Source organism: Colobus angolensis, unplaced genomic scaffold (assembly GCF_000951035.1).
Source record: "Colobus angolensis palliatus isolate OR3802 unplaced genomic scaffold, Cang.pa_1.0 Scaffold14, whole genome shotgun sequence".
NCBI lineage: Eukaryota > Metazoa > Chordata > Mammalia > Primates > Cercopithecidae > Colobus > Colobus angolensis.
In genome coordinates, this window is record NW_012114488.1 from 919,730 (window position 1) to 941,111 (window position 21,382).

Genomic DNA, 21,382 nt, shown 5'->3' on the forward strand with positions numbered 1-21,382 from the left:
CATGACCCTGTATAGCATGTGGTAACCCAAGTTCTTTTTTTCTTTGAGACAGAGTCTCACTGTATCACTGAGGATGGAGTGCAGTGGCATGATCTTGGTTCACTGCAACCTCCACCTCCCAGGTTCAGGCGATTCTCCTGCCTCAGCTTCCTGAGTAGATGGGATTACAGGCGTGTGCCACGTAAGCCAGGCTAATTTTTATATTTTTTCGTAGACACAAGGGTTTTGCTATGTTGGCCAGGCTGGTCTTGAACTCCTGACCTTGGGTGATTCGCCCGCCTCGGCGTCCCCAAGTCCTGGGATTACAGGCGTGAGCCACTGCGCTGGCAGTAACTCACTCTCAGGCCTTTAAGTATAATAAACTTACTTCTTTGAAGTTTATTCCTCCTGTGGCCATTGACTTCTACCATACCATTATTCAACATATACATTATTATTATTATTATTATTTTTTGAGATGGAGTGTCGCTCTGTTGCCCAGGCTGGAGTGCAGTAGCGTGATCTCGGCTCACTGCAAGTTCCACCTCCCGGGTTCACGCCATTCTCCTGCCTCAGCCTCCCGAGTAGCTGGGAGTATAGGCGCCTGCCACCACACCCGGCTAATTTTTTGTAGTTTTAGTAGAAGACAGGGTTTCACCGTGTTAGCCAGGATGGTCTCAATCTCCTGACGTTGTGAGCCGCCCGCCTCGGCCTCCCAAAGTGCTGGGATTACAGGCGTGAGCCACCGTGCCCGGCCAACATGTACATTCTTCAAACAGTATATAAAACAAATATAACTAAGAAATAATAAAGTGTCTGTTCACTGCAAAAACAAAAAAATCTCAAGTTCAATCAGCTTTCTGGCTGACTGACACATCATTTCTCATGTTCTGTTTTTTTGTTGTTGTTTGTTTTACATTTAAAACTGTCAAGCCACCATTGTGGAATAAATTCTGAAACATAAGTATGTGAATTTAAATGAAAATACAATTCAGAGTTGTATACAGGATATATATTTATTACCAGTGAAAAAGCCTTTACCCAAAGTCAGTGTTACAAAATACAAAGAGTACCTCAACAGTCCGGCCAGCTCATTATTTTAGGCATTGTCTCAACCTGCATAAAATTCTCTCTCACTCAGTTTGACCTTTTCTCCCTCTATCTGTAACCAAAATTTTTAACTTCAAAATTAGGACAAATAGGAATATTAAATGTCTAACCCTTCAGCAATAGTTTACTAAACAGATTAAATAAATATATCTGCTCTCAAACCCTAGGTATTTTAAAACTAAATTATCTACTAAAATAGAAAAACAGTAGACTCAGATTAATGGCAGCTGTAACACAAGTCAAATAAGCAATTTTGATAAGGTTTGTAAGTACTATGGTAATAACTAAGATATAAATACAATTTTTTCACTTTAATATGCATGCAGAGAGAGACAGACAATATGTAAGGCTTGGCTTGAGTACCAAAACAAAGTATTTACCCTTTCCTGCTTAAAGTCTAGAAAATAAAGAATTTGAGTATGCATGTAACATAACATATTGTTCCAATTTCCCTGAAGTTAGAGCACCTGGATAAGAACTTCTAATTCTGAATTGGTAATTTTCTGAATAGGGTTGATTAAAGTTGAAGATACACTGTCTTCCATAATTTAAGTAGCAATACAGTAAATGTCCTCATAGAGAAATCCTCATTTAATACTCCTTGAATGGACATTACACTGAGGTATACAGCAACTTTTTTTTTTTTTTAAGACGGAGTCTTGCTCTGTCACCAGGCTGGAGTGCAGTGGCATGATCTCGGCTCACTGCAACCTGCAACCTTCACCTGCCAGGCTCAACCTATTCTTCTGCCTCAGGCTCCCAAGTAGCTGGGACTACAGGTGTGCGCCACCTCTCCCAGCTAATTTTTGTATTTTCAGTAGAGATGGGGTTTCACCATGTTGGCCAAGATGGTCTCGATCTCTTGACCTCATGATCTGCCCGCCTCAGCCTCCCAAAGTGCTGGGATTACAGGAGTGAGCCATGGTGCCTGGGCAGCAAGTAACAATTTTAAAGGAATACTCAACAAGTTCTTTTTTTATGGGGTATTTCAGTTGTTAACGAAGTTAAAATACTTATTGAAACTAATTCTTTGTATTCGAGGAAGAATCTATAAGGTTAACTAACTCATTGTTATCTGGTTTTTTGAAGCTTTGCTGGGTATATGGACAATCTGGGATAAAAAGTAAATCACCTTTCAAAGCTGATTTACTTCAAGTCACATAAACTTTCAATACTTCACCTGCAAATCTGCTTCAACCTCACTACACACAAAAGAAACTGCTATGCTTTGGCTTTAAATTACCATCTCAATAGCCAAGTTTATCAGAAGACATATAGAATCTTACTATTTTATTATAGAAATTTAGTTCTACTTATCCCCACCTGAAAAAGTTAAGTTTTTCATTTAAAATTAATCACAATGTTACTTCTCTGTGCAGAAATCTCCCTAAGTATATCAAGCTCTTTTTTTTTCCACTTTTAAACTGAGGTGATGTAGATAAATATTTTCCAGAATTTCAAATCCTAACAGATAATGATGTAAGTTAAGTTCCAGATGCTGAAAACCTATGTTCTAAACTTACTATCCAATTTCAATGGATTAATAAATATTCTGTAACTTCACAGGTATCCTGGATACCTTGATCATCTGCCCTATTCTTGTACAGGAATAGGAGCTGCAGGTATCTAAAACAACATCAGACCCAACAGCAGCAACACTGGCATTATTTGGAAGACTGGCCTAATAGATGGGCTTTATAACAAATAATATATTTCTCTCAACCACTGCTCTTTTCTGAGCAGCCTAAAATTATACAAAACACTGACTTGCTGTATAGAATTCAACATAATTTCCAAAAAAGATACTTTATAGATAAGTCCAAACTTTATTTAAAACTACATTTTAAATTCGTTACCAAACATCACAATGGGGAAAAAAATCAAGACCAAAAAAGGAAAAAACACAAAAAAAACACCACAGTGTGTCAAGGCTTAAATCTGTCCAGAATTCAGTTTCTGATGTTTTAAACTACTATGGGGAGAAATGACCATACCTATCAAAAAAGCAGTGTCAAACTAATTTACATTTTTATACAGATCAGATGTTTATTTAGTATTGTTTTCATATATGCACTGACTATGTAAAGACAGAGTTAGATGAGCCTCTGAAGACATCTCATATACTCTGGGCTCCCACCGTTTCTGAAAAACAGAATAATAATGCTTTATAAATTACTTATCAAATTACTAGAATTTAACACTGTTCTCTGCCATTAAAGCTTTTACTTTTAATATAAGGTTATTATAAAAGAAATCCTGGCTGGGCGCGGTGGCTCAAGCCTGTAATCCCAGCACTTTGGGAGGCCGAGACGGGCGGATCACGAGGTCAGGAGATCGAGACCATCCTGGCTAACACGGTGAAACCCCGTCTCTACTAAAATATAAAAAAACTAGCCGGGCGAGATGGCGGGCGCCTGTAGTCCCAGCTACTCGGGAGGCTGAGGCAGGAGAATGGCGTGAACCCGGGAGACGGAGCTTGCAGCGAGCTGAGATCCGGCCACTGCACTCCAGCCTGGGCGACAGAGCGAGACTCCGTCTCAAAAAAAAAAAAAAAAAAAAAAACTATAGAATAGAATAAATGTAGACTAACAAAAGAAGACTGGTTAGGAGAAAACAGAACAGGGGATATCAACAAATTACCAGAATGCTCAATGCAGACGGAAGCATACCCAAATAGAGTGGAGGAAGCTGCAGCTCAAACACTTGCAATAGGCTGTAGCTGAGAAGGGTAACATATTCTAACAGGTATAAGTGGGCTGAAAACTCAGAAATTAACTGAAGGTCTGATACCTGAAGGGTCTTTCCTTCTCCTCACTCCATTTCCAGGAAAAACAAAAACAACGAGATATCATGTGATTTTCATCAACTGATGAACTGATGGAGAACAACAAAAAGAAAAAACCCTTTGACCCTGATGCAAGAAACACTGAATGGCTCAAGAGCTGTGTTATTAGACTCATACAGAAAGAAATCTGAGACTACTGAGACTATTGCTTGCCTCTACAATGAATGATATTTATATAGAAGCATCCTCAGAGAAAGTATAGAACCATTTAATTATATTACAAAAACAAAATATTAAGTATATTTAATAGCCTTAGTAATGTAAGAATATGGGTAAAACTGAACAGAGAACCTGGAAGAAAGCAGAGGAGCAGCAGCAAGGGATAATGACCAAAGTTGATGGAACAAAATGCACATATACTTAACCAAACTAAAAAGTAAAAAATAGAACAACCAAAAATAATATGGCAAAATTTAAATAGATAACTCTTACCGGGTTCTTTTAGTGTCTGAGAATTTCCAGCTAATTCTTCAGTCTGCAGTTCACATATTTCACCAGATAAATGGTTTTTCTGTTCTTCTTCTACCATTTTCTTCCTTATATCTGCCTTTGGAATGAAAATTAAAAATACAAATCATTTTTCATTTTAACAGTATTTATTATATAAAGACAAGTTTAATTAAAGATAGACAAATACCTCTGAATATATTGTCAGTTTCAGTGGTAAATCTTCAACTTTTACAAAATCTTCTTCATCAGACTTTTGACTTATATTACCAGATTCTGCTTCCTGTAATTTAATGGAAAAAAAAAAAATACGTACTCTAGATCCAAACCAAAGTCATCCATGTGAAGAAATAGTGAATTATTTTATCAGTAATTCTATCATATTTTGTTTTCTTCTACAATCAGCTCTACGAATAATTTAGAAATGAGGAGTTCATAGGAAAAGCTACACATCACAGCTGTGAAACATACTGTCAAGCTGTTACCATTTTGTCCAAAAAAAAAAAAAAAAAAAAGGTGGCAGGCAGGGGAGGGCAATTTATACCTGCTGAAGAAACAGTAGTTACAACCAAGACTAAAAACACTAGAAAAACAACTCTTTTTTCTTCGTTTACTGAACACTAAGAGCCATATCCGCAGAATGTAAGTAACCACTTACAAACTTTTCAATGTATCAACTCTGATGGTGCTCAATTAGAAAGCTGAAGTATGAATTCAGTAACTGTCTTGTGTGATCACCTCAAACTGTTTTTCCTAAACTTGAATTCCCTTTTTTTCCTCCTAGTTCTCCCTTCTTATTTTTAATAGTATCATAATTCTACCAATTATCCAAGTAGAAATCATAGGTTTTTCTTCTTCTTGCAGTATTTTTCACTCAGCATGCTCCTGTTCAGCTCATATTTCATACTTATACAATAGTAGATCCCCCAATCTAGCTTGACAATATAACCTATAGTCATCAATCTTCACAGCCCATAAATTTGACCATTTCACTTCTTTGCACAAAAACATTCAGTAGGATCCCTGACTAAAATTCAAAGTCAAGAGCTTTTATAATCTACCTCTGACTTAATTTCAATTAAATATCTTCTATGGCAACTCTACACAATGATCAGATGAAAAGAATAAATCTAACCGGTAATTGAAATTTCAGAGTTTTAAATGTATAATTGTACTGGTAGTGAGGCAAACAAAAGAGTTAAAAGAGTTATTCTTTTGTACTAATGTTTTTTAAAGGTTATAAGGCCCCTAAGAAATTATGAAGTCATAACTGTAAATGTATCTTTAAGAATTTTTTTTTTTTTTTAAGACACAGGGCCTCCCTCTGTTGCCCAGACTGGAATGCAGTGGGGGCAAACACAGTTCACCACAGCCTAGAACTCCTGAGCTCAAGTGATCCTCTCGCCTCAGCCTCCTGAGTAGCTAGGACCACAGACAAGCACTATCATACCTGGCTAATTTTTAACTTTTTGTAGAGACAGAGTCTTAGTATGTTGCCCAGGCTGGTCTCAAACTCCTTTTAGTTCTATCCAACAAAAGTATTGATTAGAAATGACCCAAGTTAAGTTTCACTTATGTTTGCAATTTAAGGAAGATTAAGGCTGTTTTAAAGGCCTTTGTTTTATGGGGGTTTTGGTCAGGGATTTTTCAGGACTGATCTCCATTTTAATTTTGCTTTAACAATTCCCCCCTTTTGGCTACTCTCTCAGCTTGAGGGTGGCCAAATGGGGTAGCATTATCCTGTTACTACTACTGATGCAGATGCTGGGATGAAAAGTCGGGTAAACTTGTTATCAAAAGGTATACTGAGATTCAGTCATGCAGCCTCCATCAAGATTTACACAGGCAGTGTTAGTTTCCCTGATGGCAATCATGTGACGTGTCAGTGGTTGCTGGAAAGCATTTAAACCCCTTGTGGGGATACAATGCACAAGGGAAGAAAACACAGTAACTGTAGCAAGAACTGAAAAATCCCTCTAAGCAAATATTCCCAGGGGCCAAAATTTAACCAACTGAATAAATCAATGGCGGAGGCCTTGCTTATCTGATAAAAAAAAAAAAAAAAAATCTGATTTATTAAGATCTTTTAAATTTGGGGCAACAATATCTGATTAACATAAAAACAATACTTTTCACCAAAGCTCATCCCTGTGAGCAGCTAAACTTCTACCAGAGTTCCAGTGAGGCCAAATCACTCATCTCAGATTGTACTGCTTGAAGAGTATTGAAAGTATCATTAAAGCTTTTTTTCAAGAGTTGCTGAAATATTCATAAGCAATTTTTCCAATTCAGAGGCTGCCAGCTAAAGAAAAAAGGATCTTAGGAAATAACAAAATCTAGAACCCCTTCATATATTTGAGTTTGGGAGATCTCAGGGAGTTCTTTTGTAAGAGGTCACTTTATGTACACACAACCCCAGGTTAAGAATTTCACTACCATTTAAAGAGTCATATCTGGTCAGTTTAGGTAGGAAATCGCCCAAACCACAGTGTCCAGATCATATAGGTGAAAACATTTATATATTTTGTTGCCATACAAGATGAATAATTCAGTATTACTGAAAGGGGCAAAGGAGATCCTATTACCCACCAACTGGGAATGACGTGATTGTCATGGTTATTCTCTGTCATATCTGCACCTGCACATTGCCAGGTAGAATGGTTATGATTCTATTAATGGAAGAGGAATAAAAAACACTTCTATGTATTACATATGGGTACCATCACCAAATAAGGATGACTTATTTCCTTTTCAAATACGCCCTCAATATTGATCTAAAAAACCCTACTGTACATAGTGAAATTATAGGGGTATTCCATTTGCCTCTAGTTTCCTTTGAACCAATGTCAGTTTCAGTCAGTTCTCTACTAATACAGTCAAGGGTATTATGGTGAAGTTCTGATTTTAAATATGTGTCATCATATAGGAGTGCAGTCTCCGTAATTTGTGTTAAACCAAAAAGTTTGACTGCACATAGGGAGACTGGAACCCTGGCTAGATTAGGCCCAGTTCTATTAAGGTTTTCTGTCCATAGTGATAAAATTATCAGCAATAAAATCAATAGTAGTTACAGAACATACCTTTGCTTCTAATAACTTCTTCCTAATGCCAAGTCAGTCAATCATAAATATCAACCAACCTGCTAGGGGAAGGATACCAAACTTCTTCATAAAACCAGCTTCCTGAACTGCCCACCCAAGTGTGTACGGCAGTAGATTTCAGTATTAGTTGTGATTCCATTCATCTTCATGACTACATGGCCAGCAATTGCTTTGGTTGAGAGTGGCTATGCTTTCAACATCAGACCTTAGAGGATATTTGGTTTGAGTAGGAAAAGTTCCTAACAAAAGTTTGAACATTATGTGTTAATGCAAAACCTAAAACAAATCTTAATGAGAAAAGTTACATGTAGTCTTGTTCCACTGTGGTGGGAAGTTGTTTACTTCGTGATGCCACCTGCTCCTAGGGAAGGCTTTCCCTTAGATATCTTTAAGTTACCTATAGGTTGCCAAGTCCAAGAGTCTAAGGAAGCTCTCTCTACTTGAGAGAGATGGACCCAAGGCTCAAATCCCTGAAGTTTTGCTGCATTTTGACTAGTAAGAACCGTCTGGTACAGTCCTTTCCAATGAGGCTCAAGGGCTGTTGTTTCCAAAAGATCCAATCTCCACATTCTAAGTTATGGAAGCCAGTCATGGATCATCATTGGTACGCAGTTCACAAAAAGCCTCCTTCAGCTGGTGGAAATCGACTTTTGCATAATCCATTAAGGTCTTGGAGTATTGAGTCATTTCAGAGCTAACAAATACAGGTGATACATAGGGTTCTACTATTAAAGGCATAGGTCTTCCAGTTATTTCATAAGGGGTCAAATTTGAGTTTTTCTGTAGGGGTTGATCTAATTGCCATTAGGGCCAGTGGTAAAATTTTTGACCAAGGTAATCCAGTTGACAGTTTTACTCATTTTAGTTTCAAGATACCATCTGTCCATTCAAGCTTTCCAGAACAAAGAGGATAAGGGCAATGGTAGTGCCACCGACTTTGAAAATCTTGTTTATTCGATAACCTGTTCAGGAAAATCAGTTCCCTTATTACTGGAGATCTCTCCAGAAATACTCCATAAAGGAAATACATTTCCTAAAAACTTTTTGCTACTGTTGTGGCATCAGCCTTTTAAGTCCCAATCTATCCTGTAAACAGGTACACTACCACAAGAATATACTGATATCTCATTGTGGGTGGCAACTGAATGAAATCCATCTGCAGACCTACAAATGGTCTAGCAGGTAGTAGAAATCTTAAGGGTCTTTCCGGCTTTATGAGTTTGACAAGTCACACTGTTATAAGCCATTTCTGCTTTCATCATCTTTTTCATAATCTGAACCATTTTTCTTCACCATGATAGTTGGTAGAGTGCAGGGCCTTTAATAATAATGGCAGTTTGAAGGACTCAGGAAGGACCAGCTGCCTGTCTGGGCCTTCAGTAAGTTCTTATTGAGCATTAAATTTGCTTCCTTTAAGATTCCATTTTTGTTGTTTCAACTCAGGTGCACAACATTGTTTACTGAACCAATTATCCTGAGTGATCTGATCTTGGTCAATTCTGTGTTCATTCAAAATGCACATTTTGTCAATGTCAGACTTGGCCATAAAAGTCCACACATGCATTTCCTTGATACTCAGATTCAGTCCTAAGAGCATGAACATCATTTTTATTAGCTACTTGTGAGGGCAGCAGAATAGCTGAAAGCAGCTCATCTGGCAGAGGTCCAGTACTGATGGGGGTTCCACTACAAGGTAGAAACCCTCTTTGTTTCCACAACATTCCAAAAGCATCACTCACTCCAAAGGCATACCAGTTATCTGTATAAATGAAGACTGATTTGCGTTGCGTTTTGTTATATGGTAAGGCTTAGATCACGTAATTCTTCAGGTTCTCCTGACTTAAGTTGAGGAAGAGTTCTCTTTTCTATTAGTTCATACTGAGTTGTTACAGCATGTCCTGCTCAGTATTTCTCCTCTACAGTTTCATCATAGGATCCAACAATAAAATGTATTTATTCAGAATCATCTAATGAAGTTTTCCGTAAGTCAGTGTGAGGAGTCAATAGTTAGGACACCACACACACACACACACACACACACACACACAGTTACGGTCTTCCTAATGTTCGGACAGAGGCAGCAAGTGGTAGGGTTAAGCAGATTCACGTCTGAGATAGAGATTAGAAGGTGACAGGAGCAGGATATCATAAAATGTTAGTCTACTTATTAAGACATGTTGGATCTGACTGGAATATAATAAGCTTTCAACTGCATGTGAAACCTGTAGGTAACATTTATTCCATAATACTAGGTCACATAAAGTTTCTACCAATTTAGCTGCTGCTGTCACTGCTTTTAGATGGTTTGGATATGCTCTGACAATTCGATTTAACTGTAACCTATAATAAGCAATGGGTCAACAGCTTCCTCCACATTTCTGAGTAAAGACTCCTAAGGACGGATTATCACATTTGATAACCACAAAGTGATTAATTAGGGTGTCTTGAACTTGGAGGAGGTTGTAAGGCCAGTTGTATTTTATTGAAAGCTTGTTCATCATTATCTTCCCATGGCAAAGCTGGGACAGATTTTTCTAAGTTCAGACAAGGGGGAAGCCAGCAGAGAAATTTGGGATTCAAGATCTACAGGATCCCATAAGACCAATGAACTCCCTTAATTGCCTTAGCTGTGGACCAAGGGAACCCTTGGATTGTTTTTATTATTTCAGTTAAGAGGAAAATTCCCTCTGCAGTCAGATCATGTCCTGTGTAATGGACCTTTACTCTAGGGCAGGGATCCCCAACCCCCAGTACTGGTCCAGGGCCTGTTAGTAACCAGGCCAAACAGCAGGAGGTGAGTGGTGGGGGAGAGCCAGCAAGCCTAGCTTCACCTTTATTTAAACCTACTCCCATCACTCACACTCTCACCTGAGCTCCGCCTCCTGTCAGATCACTGGTGGCAACAGATTCTTGTAGGAGCTCGAACCCTATTGTGAACTGCGCATGCTAGAGATTTAGGTTGTGTGCTCCTTATGAGACTCTAATGCCTGATGCTGTGTCATTATCTCCCATCATCCCCAGATGCGACCATCTAGTTTCAGGAAGACAAGCTCAGGGCTCCCACTGATTCTACATTGTGGTGAGTTGTATACCAATTTCATTATATAACATAATAATAGAAATAAAGTATACAATAAAGGTAATGTGTTTCAATCATCCTGAAACTATCCCCCTTACCCAGTCTATGGAAAAATTGTCTTCCATGAAACCAGTCCCTGGTACCAAAAAGGCTGGGGACAGCAGCTCTAAAGTTTTGCCATTGAGGCCTTATGTCCCTCGTAAGCTAAAAGTGTAAAAGATGATCTACATATAGACAGAATACAATTTCTAGAGAATTGTAAGGTTGACAGGTCTTGGTATAATGTCTGAGAAAAATAAGATAGAGCTTCAGCGAACCCCTGTGGCATTGCAGTCCAAGTATATTGCTGGTTTTTCCAGGTACAAGCAGAGAACTACTGGCTTAGTGGAATACTAAAAAAGGCAGAACAAAGATCTATCACACTGTGAACCATTTAGAATCTGTAGGCACGTTAGGAAACAAAGCATTAGGATTTGGAACAGCAGGAAATCTTGGATTGACAGTTTTATTTAATGCACGTTAAGTCTTGAACAAATCTCCAACTTTGTCATATATATATGTGTGTATACATTATATGTGTATATATATTATATATGTGTATATATAACGTGTGTGTGTGTGTATATATATGTTTTGAGACGGAATCTCACTCTCTGGCCAGGCTGGAGCACAGTGGCCCAATCTCAGATCACTGCAACCTCCACTTCCTGGGTTCAAGCGTTTCTCCTGCCTCAGCCTCCTGAGTAGCTGGGACTACAGGCGTGCATCACCACACCCAGCCAATTTTTATATTTTTAGTAGAGACGGGGTTTCACCATGTTGGTCAGGATGGTCTCAATCTCTTGACCTCATGAGCAGCCCGCCTCATCCTCCCAAAGTACTGGGATTACAGGCGTGATAGATTTTTTATCCGTAGGATTAGAGTATTATAGAGACAAGTACAAGGAATTGTTTTATTAAATCCTCTATAATTGGGTAAAGCCTTTGGATTGCCTCTGACTCTAGGGGGCATTACAGCAATTTAGGCAATGGCTTGGAGTAATATATTTGGATTTTTATAGGCTTACCACTTTTAATCTTCCCTTTGTCAGTTGAGTAACAAGTCCACAAACATCTGGGTACTTCAGAAAGGTCTGGGTTGGTATAAGAGTGAGTTTCAATATGATCAATTCCTGCTTGCAGGAAACAGAGCAGTTCAGGTTTAGAATGGTCAGGAAGCTCTAAAATTAACTTTCCTTCCAGAGAGAACTTTATGTGCCCTCTCAATTTATTGTCATACTGTAGGAAGGCATGCTTTTCTGAGATTGGTCCAAGTGTCATTTGGACTGGTTCACAAGGGATTCTCTGAACTTGATTGGAAATGTGACATACTTTCTTTCCTCCAAGGGATTGGCTGATTTATTAGGATGGGGTTGAAAGTGGATAAGGTATCCACCAACACTGTACACAACTCCCACTGATGCTGATCTTAGTTTCCCCATGTTTATTTAAGGTCTTATGGAGAGTAACATACCAGAGAATCCCTTGATGTCCCATTGGTGTTACTGTCTTCAAAGTCAAACCCTTGGGAACTTTTTTTTTTTTTTTTTTTTTTGAGATGGACTTTTGCTCTCCCCTCCCCCAGGCTGGAGTGCAATGGCACGATCTTAGCTCATGACAACCTCCGCCCACCAGGTTCAAGTGATTCTCCTGCCTCAGCCATCCAAGTAGCTGGGATTACAGGCATGCACCACCATACCCAGCTAATTTTGTATTTTTAGCAAAGACGGGGTTTCTTCATGTTGGTTAGGCCGGTCTTGAACTCCTGACCTCAGGTGATCCGCCTGTCTTGGCCTTCCAAAGGGCTGGGATCACAGGTGTGAACCACTGTTCCCGGACCAGCCTGGGAACTTCATCTAATGAGGAAATAGTCTGGCTTAAAACGGGTAGGTCCATTAGAGGACTGGTCAAGAGTGGACAATCTTTTCTTCAATGACCTGTTTACAGACACTGATTTTTTTCTAGTTCTAACGTTCTCTCAAAATGTTCAGCTATGGTGACTAATTTAGCCGTATCAGTGACTTGCCATCCAATCTTGTGTTTCTTAATCAAGTCACCAGAGTCCAGTCAGAGACTATTAATGAATACAACCATAAAAACCACTTCAATTCCCACAGGAAATACTCCCTGCTGTATTTCAAGACCAGAATGTTTAACAAATGAATCAGAAACAGACTGAACTTTTTGGACTAGTCAATCTTTTGTGGAAAGACCATGGGATAGCTTCTAGATGTTTTCCAGTTGTTGTAGTAGCATCTTTTGGGCTATCCACAGAAGTAGCTCTTAAAGGGTTGGCAATACTCTTCTGAGGCTTATGCCATCCTGCCATAGTCATCCATTAACCTGCTTCCGCAGCGGCTAATATCATGCATATCAACTGACAGAAATCAGCAAGCCCACGGTCATTCAAATTCTAAATTCCTCAGCAAACTGTTTTGGATTTTCCTTGGGATTTGGAAAATCTTTTGCTATGGCTCTGAGTTCAGCTTTTCACCCAGAAGTAAAAGTAGTTACAGGAGCCAGACCTCGGTGTGCTGGCTGAGCGTCTAACTAAGCAAAGCATTAGCCCAACTTCCTTTCTGTCACATCATCCAGAGTGAAAGGGTAATTGTGCAAAAGAATTAAGATGACTGAACAAATGGGTTATTGGATTCAGAATAATTAGAGGAGGATAAGCAGAGTAACAGGTCAGAATGAAGTCACTCCCTACATATAATTCATTTTATTTTTGTTGTCAATTTATTGCTTAAGCTTTTCATCTGTCTTATTTGCCTTTAGTAAGGAATCTTTTACGAGGCAATTTTGGAATTATGTCTTTTAGAAGCCTCTATATACCAATCAAAAATTGCTTCCCACTGTTTCTGAGGCGTTTGGGATCCCTTCTTTTCTAATGTTCCCATAAACAATTTTACCTAGATTAAAACTTCTCCACTGTAACTTTAACTCTTCTCTGGCAAAGTGTAACCATTTCTCTAGAAAGGCAGTTTCATGTTCATAATTTCTAAACATAAAATTTGCTAGAGTTCTAGAAAGAGGGGTCCCAGACTCCCCAGGTGTTAATTAACCCATAATACCCTATTTTTCTAAACTTCACCTACCTGAGGCTGCCAACTGGACCCAGTCTAGTTACTGTCAAACATCTAGTTCGACCTCTGGATCCAGTAAAAAATAAAATTACTCGGCTGGGTGTGGTGGCTCATGCCTGTAATCCCAGGACTTTGGGAGGCTGAGGCAGGCGGATCATAAGGTCAGGAGATCCAGGCCATCCTGGCTAACACAGTGAAACCCTGTCTCTAGTAAAAATAGAAAAAATCAGCCAGGCGTGGTGGCACGGAGCTGTAATCCCAGCAACTCGGGAGGCTAAGTCAGGAGAATCACTTGAACCCGGGAGGCAGAGGTTGCAGTGAGCCAAGATCGCGCCACTGCACTCCAGCCTGGGCAGCAGAGCAAGACTCCGTCTCAAATAAAATAAAATAAAATAAGTTACTCAAATAAACTCAGAGAGCTCAGGACACAAACTGTGGAGCCTGAAATCCGAGAGGGACTTACTCAGGACCTCCAGATGCAGCGAGAAAGCAGTGAGCACAATGGGCACTTTTTGCCTGGTTCCTTGATGCTTCCAGAGGCCACAGGGGGTCTCTTTCAAATCCCACTCTGACACCAAACTGTAAAAGACAAATCTGAGGCACAATAAAATTTTAGAGTTCATTTGAGTAAGAAGCAATTCAGGAACTGGGAACACCAGACCAAAAGAGATTTAGTGTTCCACTGACAAAAATATCAGAGATAAGTATTTATTTGGAAAATGTGGAAATAAAATAAATTATTTGCTTGGTTTGCGATTAGAAAACTGTCTTTTATCAGGTACCTTCTCAGAAAATCCCTAGTCACATATCCATATGTTAGCTGGCTACTTATGAGAGGCTGGGGTTAAGCTTTGGTTCTAAGGTAAGTATCTATCAGAAATGACCCAAGTGAAGTTTCACTTATGATTGCAACTTCAGCAAGATTAATTATTTTTAAGGCTTTTGCTTTTCTCTGCTCAAGTATTTTTCAGACCTGGGCTCCACTTGAATTTTCATTTAATACTATCATGAGTACAGATTTCCTAATCTTTGTTTCCTTTTTTAATCATTCACTGTATAAAGATTGTGCTGTCAAACTGTTTTATTTCCTATCTCAAGTGTAAACCTTTAGGTTTACTGAAAATTTGCAATATATTCTAAACAGTTGAGAAGAATAGGTAGTGTAAAGGATAAACGATGATTCATGTACCATTACCACTTCAGATCCGAACTTAAGATGAACTCTTTATCTCTTTGGTTCTCAACATTATAAAACATAAAATAGCTTGTGGGTTTTGAGATGGTCATCTTAATTCACTCTTACCCTTCTGCTAAAGTTTAAGTGTGAATTAGAAAAATGTTCCAACATGTTCTAAACCTAAACACAAAATGGTTTACAAGCTGAGAATGCTAATCTGAAAAATGAAGAAATACGCACAGAAATGAAAAGTAAAAATATTTGGAAATGTAAATGATACGTACATAGTCATTCACTAACACTGGAGATTCAGTATCAGGACTTCCAGCCAGAGAGCTTTCAGGAGTTTCCTGAGCAGATTTAACTTCTTTGACTCTAGGCACTAAAGGTTCCATTTCAGGTAAAGGTAATGGCAAAGGGTTAGGCTCTGGAGTTGAATCAACAGTAGCAGGTGAGTCCCTATGGGAAGCACTATTTAAAGGTTGCTCATCTTCCAAGATATTGAGGTAACAGGGTTTCACAGGAGAGTTACCTTGGTCATCTATGTCATCAAAAGAAAGTCTTAATATTAATGTAATGCAAAAAATGTTAACTTTTACTCTCTATTATAGTAATAAAGACAATATGCATAAGTAAGAGCAATCAAGACACTTAAGACCAAAGAGAAAAGGCAACTACAAATTTTCCTTATCAATGGTTCCCAAATTTAGCTGATCAAAATCACCTGAGAGCATTTTAAGACTCAAATTCCTGAAATCCACCGGATTTCTAACAAATCAGGACTTTCAGGAATAAGGCCTACAAATGGCTATTTTTGTAAAATCTCCCATATTTGTATCTAAAAATGCTCTTTACAGAATTTTAGTCTGTGCAGGTAAATATTTGCCACCTTTTCTTTATTGTTGTTTACAGAAACAAATTCTTATGTTTTCTTTTTTTTTTTTGAGATGGAGTCTCGCTCTGTCGCCCAGGCTGGAGTGCAGTGGCCGGATCTCAGCTCACTGCAAGCTCTGCCTCCCGGGTTCACCCCATTCTCCTGCCTCAGCCTCTGGAGTAGCTGGGACTACAGGCGCCTGCCACCTCGCCTGGCTAGTTTTTTGTATTTTTTAGTAGAGACGGGGTTTCACCATGTTAGCCAGGATGGAAATTGTTATGTTTTTTTACAAAGGATTTATAGGGAGAAGAAAAATATACATCAGGTCCAAAGTACTTTCAAACTAAGAATTTGGTGTTTTCTGTTTTTTTTTTTTAGCTTTTAAGCAAATAAAGGAAATTATCTTAAAACCAAAGACTTATTTAAATTTGTTACCTTTACTAGTGGCTTCTTGTTCCAGTGGGACATTTTTGCTTTCTGCTGTCTTCTGAAAGTCATGTTGTAGGACCTAAAAGGGAAAAATGTTTTAATAGCAGGGCCTGAAATATATGGTCACTATAAAAGACATGATAACCAGTGTGTAGTTTTTGTCCAACCCAAGAACTTCATACAAACAAATTTAAAAGTATCTTCTAAAACTATCTCAAGAAGGAGGCTTTGGTTGTGATTTCAAGATGGCTAAGTTAAAGGGTTTCCTTCTTTTCTTAAAAAAAAACACACACACAAAATAATACAGCTGAAATAAACAGACTGCATTGTTCATTTTTTTTCAGACTCTAAAAGACACTTAATGCAGCCAAAAAGGGAATGAAGGAGGAAGTGAGGAGAGGAAGATGAACAAAGTTAAATGCCTTCAGCAGGGAGAGGAAACAAAAATTGAGATTCACCTCTTAACTGTAAGTAACAGATCTAGAAAGGAAGGCATATGATGTTCGGGCAGGAGCTGGTGAGGAAACGGTGGTGGTGGTAGTAGTCGTTTAAAACTGTTTAAGGAACATGTGACTATGTAGGTTCTCTCCTTCAACCTCAACAGAAAATGGCAGATTATATTTTAGACAAATTAAACTAGTGAGCCCCAGACCTGGGGCTACTAGGAGTAGAGGTGGAGAGACAAATGAGGGCACAGTAAAGTATCGGATTGGTGTAGAAGTAATTGTGGGTTTTGCTATTGAAAAAAACGACCAAAACCACAATTACTTCTGCACCAACCTAAATAGAATACTGAAAACAGAATAACCTAGTGCATGCCTGTTTAACGGTGGGACCTCAGCCCCATTCCCAATCTAGCTTCAGAATACCAGCAGCTAAGCTTATATACTCCAGGCAGAAGGACAGTGAAGGATCCTAATTTGGAGAATCTAAACCATCTCAAAGAAAAGACCAATAGATAGTGACATTTAGAAGTTTCTAGGAATATGCTGGCTGTCTCCCCCAATGCCCTACCTACAGTGAAGCCCAAAAGAGCCTTAATTTGCTTTTTGGTATATCATTATTTAATATAAACAAGCAAGGTTCAGCAGACATTTGAAAACAGAAGATAATGCTTCTGTGAAATAACAGGGCACTACAAAAAAGTAATAATCAGAAAAAAAAACTGTTTAGAAGTTAAAAATATGACAGCTGAAATAAAAATAATTTCATCCAAGTGTTAAAGAAAATCTCTCAAGGTAAAACCAAAAGATAACGAAAAGAGGAGAAAATTAAAAGATTAATCCATGACTACTAATAATATCTGATAATATTAATTACAGAGGGAGAGAAAAGAGAAAATGGTGTGGCAGTAATAAAGACAATTTAAAAATTTACCAAGTTGAAAACAATCACTGAGTATCCACTGCAAATAATGAAAAAAGACCCCAATAAGACACATCACAGTAAAATGTCAAACTCCAGAGGAAAAGATCTAGACTAGGGAGGAAAATAACATATAAAAAAGTACCCCTTCATCCACAGAATGTATGTTCCAAAACTGTGGATAGTACCAAACCCCATTTATACTGTTTTTCCCCATACATACTTATCTATGATAAAGTTTAATTTATAAATTGAGCACAGTGAGAGATTAACAATAACCAATAACAGAACAATTCTCTTGTGCTTTGGGGCCATTAATAAGGGTTGTTTGAACACTGTGATACTACAAATCTATCTGCTTACCCTAGATGGCTATTAAGTGATTAACAAGCAGGTAGTATACACAGTGTGGACATGTTGGACAACGGAATGACTCACAAACCAAACAGGAAGGAGTGGGCCAGTGTGAGATTTAATCACACCACTAAAAACAGTGTATAATTTAAAATGTATAAACTATTGGATGGGTGTGGTGGCTCACGTCTGTAATCCCAGAATTTTGGGGGGAGGCTGAGGTGGGAGGATCGCTTGAGCTCAGGAGTTTGAGGATATGAGCAGTGAGCTACAATTACACCACTGCACACTAGCCCAGAAGACTGAGCAAGACCCTGTCTCTAAAAAACAATTATAAAAAAAAACCCTGGTATTTCAGCTTTTAATAAGCATATTAATCAGGCTTCCATTCATGAAAGCTAAAATTTTAGAAGGATCTACTTTGAGTAGTTAAAATAAGGCTGATGGGAATACCTGTTCATCATGTTCATTTTCTTCGGTAGCTTCAGTGTTAGCCTGAAGGGAAGTCTGGACATCCACGGGGCCTTCTTCAAATTCTTCCATTTCTTCCTCCTCATTTTCATCTTCTCCACTTCCATAATTAGTTAAAGCCTGAGTTTCAGCTTTAGATAAATCTAAGTTGATTAATACACAATTTTTAGTAGATTTCAGCACATAATCTTAATAACAGCTACCATTTATTGCATTCCTGCATGGCACAGATGCTTTATATACAATATCTGAAATCTTCAAACAGTATGTATTAGAAAACATACAGTGCAGAAAGGCCGGATAATTCAGGGTCACAGTGAAATTCAAAATCAGAGTTCCTTGACACTTAATTCTATACTTGTTACACTCCACCAAACTGTTCCAATAAATGACCTACAAAAAACTAAAATATAAAGATAGTACAGAGCCTTTAAACTTACTAATAGACACTGGACATCCTTCACTTTCTTCATCTTCCTCTTGATCAGAAATATCCGATCTTATATTTTTGGGACCATCATACACCTCAGATGTTTGAGTCTGCTTAACTGTTTCAGTTTCATCCTTGTCCTAGACACAAATATATTTGAGTGATTAATTCCTTGAAGTACATGTGTAAAAGCTATATAGTAAGTCTATCATATTAATAATGATCATAAAATACAAAGAACCATTAAACAAAAAAATCTGTCAGAAAAAAGGTCATTTGATGTGATGATAAAGTCTGCTTTCAAACATTAAGGTAAAAGCTGTTAAAATACTTTTATATTGTTTCAAAAGCATTATTTTTAGGCTTTTTTTTTTCTTTTTGAGGCAGAGTCTTACTCTGTTGCCCAGGCTGGAATGCAGTGGCATGATCTCGGCTCAATACCACGTCTACCTCCTGGGTTCAAGCAATTTTCCTGCCTCAGCCTCCTGAGTAGCTGCAACTACCAGTGCGCACCACTACATCTGGCTAATTTTTTTATTTTTAGCAGGGACAGGCTTTAACCTGTTGGCCAGCCTGGTCTTGAACTCCTGGCCTCGTGATCCACCCGCCTTGGCATCCCAAAGGGCTGGGATTACAGGCATGAGACACTGTACCCGGTCATATTTTTAGGCAAAAATTAATTAGCACATACTTTGTCTTCATCATCAATCTCTCCAGCAGGTGAGCCATGATCTTCAAGAATCCTTTTGGCCTTTAAAACAAATCAATTACACAGAATTTAGCAACATACTTAGATACATACTTACATATTTAGCAGTTCTCATGTCTAGTACTGGGATTATAGAATACTGGGATTATAGACCTGAGCCTGTCCTGTATTACTTTCTAATCATTTATTACAGTATCACGCTTTTATTTTCTTCAAGCTCTTAGCAATGTCTAAAATTTATTTATATCCAGAAAATAAATATCATGAAAAGTGTGAAATGGATAGCCTGATTTCGTCTACTTTAGATTGTAAGGAAGAAGAGCCGTCTATTTCTATTTGGGTCTCGGCTTGTTTCCTTCTCATAAAAGAGGGTCAGGAAAACTAGGGAAAAGGCTTCCTGGTATGCCTCAAGTGGAGGCAGAACAGTCATCCAATCTCACATGATCAAAATTAATTTGACAAGGTAGAACAAACTACAGGGATGTAAAACCAAAGCCCTAACTAATAAGCATTTGTGTTAACTGGGAGTGACCTCTGGGTAATGCATACTCTCCAAGAATATACAAGGATTGATAACAGCCATGGCAGGCAGCCGGCTCTGGCCCAGGACCAGATCCCAGTCCTCCTCTCCTCTTTTGAGACCCGAATACAGGACAGTAATGTGAACTGGTTATCTGACAATTATCTGACAATGTACATTTAACATCAATTTCTGTCTGCATTCCTGACCTTGAGCAACTGCTGTTTCTCCTCAAATACCACAAGTGACTAGCATATGTAATGACTTATAGTGTGATTAAAAACAACTACTTTTGCTGAGGTAAAATATGATTTTAGTTAATAATAATGATTAAGAACTGTATTTATGTGCCAATTAGCCTAAAATCAAAATGAATGTTATTTACCTCTTTGGCGTAAGACTGTATCACTCCAGCTGCTTCTATTTTCCTTTTGCATCTCTGTTTAACAGTTATACTATTATTATCCAAATCTTGCATAAGCTTAAAGAAAGCTAATTCATTGAACAACACTTCAGATATCTCTACAAGAAGATCCTCTCCACAGTCTTTCAGTTTTCTGCCAGCAAATTTTGCCAGTGAATCCTATTTAAACATAAACCAAATAATTTAAAGATAGTGAACTTCAATTATAGAATATTATTACTTTTAAGTACTGAAAAACTTAAAACTAATGTTTATGATTACTAAGGAAAGATAGGTTAGTATTAGTAAAGAATACTGCTATATTACTAAGTAGGAATGTTGTTAGTCCTGCTTAAAGAGTATACGCAAGGGAAGGACATATATGGTCATCTATATTTAGTCACTATTTGATGTAACTGCTGGGCACAAATGTATTCAGACAGGGATTTCTGATACCAGAAAGCTCCCTGACAGTACAGGAGATACTATTTATTGCTGTAGTAGATGTGTAAGTGCTATAAAAGGAAAAGACAAAATCTTCCACCTCTAAATGTACCATTAGTATACTTTTAAAGCTTCTTTACTTAAGCCAACCATTCTAATTTAAAGTTTTCTTCAAAAGTAAACTTAAGTTCTATTCAAGTTGATATACAGGATCATGTAAAAGAAAACAGGATTTCAAGACCCTCTACATTTATATTATGTCAAGGAGGAAGTTAAGCCCTGGCAACTTGAACGTTAGTGATTTCTCCTTCTTAGACAATACATTACCTCTCTTCCTCATTGTTCTTGTTCTGTAAATGACTAGGAGACATCAGAGACCAGATCTCCTGCCTTCTAACCACTGATCTTTGTTACAGATTAACTGCCTCCTTTACTATGCATTAAGCCTTATATAGAAAGACGCTGAAATTCTGTTAAGCTTCCCTAAACTCTCTCCAGATAAATTAGCAGTCCCCAACCT

At 38.1% G+C, this 21,382-nt stretch overlaps 1 protein-coding gene across 1 annotated transcript in view; it reads right to left on the reverse strand.

The window, feature by feature from the left end:
- Positions 1-978: 978 nt before the first annotated feature.
- PCM1 (pericentriolar material 1) overlaps positions 979-21,382 on the reverse strand; it is a 107,326-nt gene continuing 86,922 nt past the window's right edge. Inside the window, exons 32-40 of the mRNA XM_011934867.1 lie at positions 20,401-20,598; positions 19,478-19,537; positions 18,797-18,926; positions 18,339-18,499; positions 16,173-16,245; positions 15,148-15,404; positions 4,572-4,664; positions 4,367-4,481; positions 979-3,231 (exon numbers count right to left, since the gene is read on the reverse strand). Of these exons, the coding sequence (XP_011790257.1) occupies positions 3,206-3,231; positions 4,367-4,481; positions 4,572-4,664; positions 15,148-15,404; positions 16,173-16,245; positions 18,339-18,499; positions 18,797-18,926; positions 19,478-19,537; positions 20,401-20,598 (1,113 nt within the window). The 3' untranslated portion in view covers positions 979-3,205. The remainder of the gene's footprint in view (positions 3,232-4,366; positions 4,482-4,571; positions 4,665-15,147; positions 15,405-16,172; positions 16,246-18,338; positions 18,500-18,796; positions 18,927-19,477; positions 19,538-20,400; positions 20,599-21,382) is intronic.